This window comes from Nothobranchius furzeri, chromosome 11 (assembly GCF_043380555.1).
Source record: "Nothobranchius furzeri strain GRZ-AD chromosome 11, NfurGRZ-RIMD1, whole genome shotgun sequence".
Classification (NCBI taxonomy): domain Eukaryota; kingdom Metazoa; phylum Chordata; class Actinopteri; order Cyprinodontiformes; family Nothobranchiidae; genus Nothobranchius; species Nothobranchius furzeri.
In genome coordinates, this window is record NC_091751.1 from 55,838,982 (window position 1) to 55,844,392 (window position 5,411).

The 5,411-nt window shown below is 38.4% G+C and overlaps 1 protein-coding gene across 1 annotated transcript; it reads left to right on the forward strand.

Moving 5' to 3' along the window:
- Positions 1-1,393: 1,393 nt before the first annotated feature.
- LOC107385324 (putative leucine-rich repeat-containing protein DDB_G0290503) lies at positions 1,394-5,129 on the forward strand. Its single transcript, XM_015959129.3, has one exon. It carries the CDS (start codon positions 2,271-2,273, stop codon positions 3,951-3,953), a length of 1,683 nt encoding a protein of 560 aa, XP_015814615.3. The 5' UTR covers positions 1,394-2,270; the 3' UTR covers positions 3,954-5,129.
- Positions 5,130-5,411: the final 282 nt, after the last annotated feature.

Sequence of the window (5,411 nt, forward strand, 5' to 3'; positions counted from 1 at the left end):
CGGTGTACTAGTACACTCGGACCTGTGAATGGATGATGGCTGAGGCTGCCAGACTTGTCTGCCGTATATTACACAAATCAAATTTTCTTTTTCATCGTCATTTGTTAAATTTTGTTTAAAATTGCAATTTTAAATGTTGAGTAAAGACTAAAAATCTAAACTGCATTCCTTTTAGAGCTGTCTCGCATCGGTCCACAAGAGGGCAGACACATTTGCAGCTATGAAAATGAGTGAGTTTGACAAATGTAATCATTTCCTTTTTCTGTGGCACACTTGCATTTGTGCATTTATCTTGCTTAAAGGTGCAGTATGTAAGAATATAGTGAAAATTTTACAGTGAGAAAATCCCAAAAGAGTCTTAATGCTTCAGTCAATTTGGAAGCGAGGTTCTACTGAAACATATTTCATATCCAGCTGGCTGCAGGGTTTGTCAATTTTTCTCCTTTCAAAACAAAGGAAGGACGGACATATGCTGTTTACCGACAGTGAGTGTGGGGCTGCCATGTCTCCTGTGAGCTAATACTGCAGCACCGACAACTGCATCTGACAACGGCCGGCAAAAACTTACAGAGTGGTTCAAAGTGGTTGCAGTAACCAAATTTTACCTCAGAACTTCATTTTTACTTAATTTCTACATAATGCACATTTCAAACTATGAAAATTTTGAATATATATTATATATATGCCAATGTCTTCACTCTCCAAGCTTTCTAAAGATCTTCTTTGAGGCCCTGGTACTTCACTAGTTTCTCATGTTCTTTTTTCTTGATGTTACCATCACTTGGTATAACCACATCGGCCACAACGGCTGTCAGTCACCACAATGTATAGTTGGTTCTCCATCACCATTTTGTTGATCTGGACCTGGAAGTCCCACAGGAGCTTAGCTCTCTTGTTCTCTACCACCTTAGGGCGTGTTACCCACTTTGACCTTGTAGCTTCCAGTCCATACGCTGCACAGATGTTTCTGTATGCGATGCCAGCCACTTGGTTGCGGTGTTCCACCTATGCTTTCCCTGCCAGTATCTTATATATATATATATATATATATATATATATATATATATATATATATATATATATATACACATACACAACTGCAGGGTGTAAGATACTGGCAGGGAAAGCATAGGTGGAACACCGCAACCAAGTGGCTGGCATCGCATACAGAAACATCTGTACATATATATAAATATATATATATATATAAATATATATATATGTGTGTGTGAGTGTGTGTGTGTGTGTGTGTGTGTGTGTGTGTGTGTGTGTGTGTGTGTGTGCCTGCAATATTTTGCACTCTGTGTACAATGAAGATCAAAATTAAATTCAATTGGATATCCAATTAAATTTAATTTTGATCTTCATTGTACACAGAGTGCAAAATATTGCTAACAAAAAATTTAAAAAGTGTGACAAACATTAAAAAGTTTATTTTCATCTTTTTCTACAGTATTATTTTGCCATGATCACTATTGCTTAAGTATCAGTTTTATTTAAAGTAGTTTCCTTTTTTCAATTTAATATTCTTTTCCATGTTTTTCATATTCTGTAAGCTATTTATCTAATAAATAATTATTCTTTGTTACATGATGATCATGTTGGCCAATAGGGAGACAATCTGACTGTAGGATCCTAGCAGCACAGCATCATTCCTTAAATTTGTGATGCAATATTATTAAACAAAATCTTAATTCTTTTTTAACCTTTACAGTGTTAAACAAAGTCTTTAGTGAAAATATTTAGTTTATCTAAAAATAAAGACGTAAATAAATAAAAAATATCCTGGTTAAATAAATTAAGCCTTTACTAAATAAATTTGAAGAAAGCCTGTGTGAATGGTAATTGCTGAGAATGATCGCTGAAGAGTGAAGTTAAAGTGTAAAAAAAATTCTAAAGAAAAAAGAAATAGGAGAGGAAAAAAGGTTTGGCTCTGCCCACTTGGCTACTATGGCAACCATGTTGACAGCACTCAAATAATTAACTAGAACATTTCTGTAGAACTGAATATTAATTAGGTTTATGTTGTGTTAATAATGTGAATGGTATGTTAATTATGTTAATAATGTTTATGTTATGTTAATAATGTTTATGTTATGTAAATGAGGTCCAGGTTATGCTAATTAGGTCATGTGACCTATGACATCATAAAGGCATACTTCATCATTCACAGCTCCCCTCCATCACACTAGTGACTGACCTCTCGTTGGACACATCACATTTTGTGAGCTCTCTCTGATAACAAGGATCTGTTACACTAGAACCTAGAAATGTCTAGAAGCAGCACCGCTGATGAGAAGAAAGTCTCCTGGGTTGATTTATGTGAACAAGAGGTGAGTGTCGCAATAATCAACGTTGACACTGATTCAGACTCTGAAGATTGTGTAAAGCCACCACAAAAGGTTTCTCTACCTGAGAAAGTCCAGCAGGAATCGTCTGTCTGTGAAAATCAAAGAAACATGGACCGTCTTTTGAAGCAAGTGGAGGGACTCAAGAAAATTTTGAAAGCTTCCACAAATTCTCTAAAAAAGGAGAAAGTGAGACGAGCCAAAGCTGAATCTGACTGTGTGTTTTACAAGAGAGAAATTACCGATTTAAAGCAGGGATTAGATTACTACCAGCATAAGGTAGAGACTCATGAAAAAACGGTGCAGACTTTACAAAACCAGCTTCAGAGCAAAGAAAATCTCTGTGAGAGTCTGCAAAAGCGTTCAAAGCAGGAGTCACTGCTGAGACACAACTTAGCTCAAGAAAAACAGAAGAGTGACAACGAACATATAATCAATAATAAGTTACAGAAGGAAATTGCAGAATTACACAAGGAGAAAGAAAATCTTTTAAACAAGCTGGAGAATTTTTCCTCCATGAAAAAGGAGGCAGATGAGAAGATGTCTGCACAGCTGGAAACCTTGAAACACCAGTTGGAAGAGAAATCTTCTCTCTGTCATCAACTGGAATCGTCTTTTATTAAGGAAAAGCAGCTGAGAGTCCAGTTACAACAGGAGAAGAAGAACCAGAAAAAAGATTTAAGTCATCAGAAATTAAAGAACGAAATCTGGGAGTTAGAGCAGGGACTGGATTACTATCAAAATAATGCAGAAACCCGTGAGAAAAGAATGAAGAGTTTACAGATCGAGCTTCAGAACAAAGAAACTGCGTGTGAAGATCTGCAGAAGACTTTAAAACAGCTGAGAGTCCAGTTAGCTCAAGAGCAGCAAAACAGTCAGAGCAAAGACACAATTACTGAGAATTTAAAAGAGGAAGTTGGAGAGCTAAAGAAGAGCCTTGTGCAAGCTCTGGAGAGTCTTAACTCCACAAAAATCGAGGTGAAGGAGAAGATGTCTCAGCAGCTGGAAGTGTTTAATCAGCAGTTAGAAGAGAAATCTGCTCTTTGTCAAACACTTAAATCAAGTTTAGACAAAGAGCAGCAGCTGAGGGTGAGCTGTCAGGCTGAACTGGACAATACCAGAGTTCTTGTCTCTGAGAATTCAGATCTCCAGCAGGAGATCCAGGATTTGAAGGAGAGAAACTCTGAACTCAGAGATGTGATGATTACACACGTCTCTGAGAAAGTCGAGTCAGACCAGCAGTTTGTTCAACAGCTGCAGAAACTCAAAGAGCAGCATGAAGAGGAATTAGTTACCCTAAAACTGCAGCTTAAAGAACATCTCAGGTCTGAGATCCAACCCGGTTCTGAGATTTATTCACCAGAACCACAGCCGTCTGTGGAAAGTCTGGAGACAAATCCTGACAAGGATTGTCAGACGGACGTTTGTCAGACTGAAATCGTTCAGGAAACGCTGGAGTTAAGCCAAAGTCTCCACAGTAACGAGTCTCCATCTGAAGAAGCCGTTCCACAAACAGTCAAACCGCAGCAAAACATTTCTAAGTGGAGACGCTTCAAAAAGTTTATGACTCCAGCGTGTCTGCGGAAACACAAGAACAAGTTATAAACTAATTACCTGCCCTCACACACACCACCCTCACACACACACCTTCACAAACCACCGTCCAATATTCACACACCTTTAGAAAAAACGGGGCTGTATGTTGGAGAAGATGGTCGTGCTTTCGTCTTGCAGAGGTTGCTGGTTTACATGCCAGCTGTGACCCCTCTGTGTGACAGAGCACGTTCTCTCTCATGCACGCGTGGGTTTTCTCCGGGCGCTCCGGTTCCCCCACAAACACGTGTTTAGGTTAATTAGTGACTCTAAAATGTCTGGGTGAGTGAGTGAGTGACTGGTGTGACTGGCCACAATAGAAAAATGATAAATCTCCAGAGTCTGACTCAATCTGGAACAATCAGATCAACAGTCTCTTATCAAAAAGTATTTAGAGTGTGCTTCAAGCAGGCAAGGCAGCTTTATTTGTATAGCACCTTACAACAGCATCAAACCGACCAAAGTGCTTCACAGAAATTAAAACATTAAAAAACAAAACACAACATAAAAATACATAAAAACTAAAGCATCTCTGCCAGTCTTCAAGAGTCGCCTAAAAACCCACCTCCTCTGCTTGGCGTTTCCTGAACATGTTTGAATCTGGCCCTCTTTTATGTTGATTTTATCTCACAGTTTTCATTGGTTCACTGTATCCCTTGTTTTACACATTTGTCTTCTACTAGAATGTTTCACCTTTTTTGTAATTTGAATAGCTTTTATTTTCTGATTTATTCACTATATTTAACTTTGTGCTGTACCATGTTCAGCGCCTTGGGCTTCCTGACAGGGTTGCGGAAGGCGCCTTATAAATAAAGCTTTGATTGATTGATTGATTGAAAGCTTAAGAACTAACACTAAAAAGACTAAAAGACTCTCATGCTGAGTTAAAAGCCAAATCATAAATATTGGTTTTCAAAAGAGATTTAAAACCAGAGAGTGAAGAGGCACTTCTATACTTAGATATACATACTTTATATACTTACAGATATACCTAAGTAGTAGTGTGTTATCAGTACATTTTATTTGACTCATTCTAGTAAGGGCAAGATGTAAATCATATATTTGCAAATCCTATCTAACAAGTTTTAAGCAATTGGCCAGCTTTAGCATGAAAAGCTCAAGAGTGAATAATAGTGTAGGAGTTTATTTGGTAATAATTGGCTGCAAAGGGGGTTAGCCCCTATTTAAAACAACCAAAAATTAAATTTATCCCATCCGCTGAATCACCACCTTAACGTGGTGGGTGGGTTTGCGTACCCCCAGGATCCTGAAGGATGTTTAGTCAGGGTGTTGGCTCCAGGTGGGGTCTCCCGTGGCAGAATTTCCTCAGGTGAGGGGTCAGACTAAGAGTGATTCAAAGACTTATTTTATAGAAAGCCATGAAGAAACAGTCTCCATGATGCAGAACTGACTGGTGGACACTAGACAATCCTCATGGACGAGAAGGTTACCTGTGCAGCTCCAAGCAGC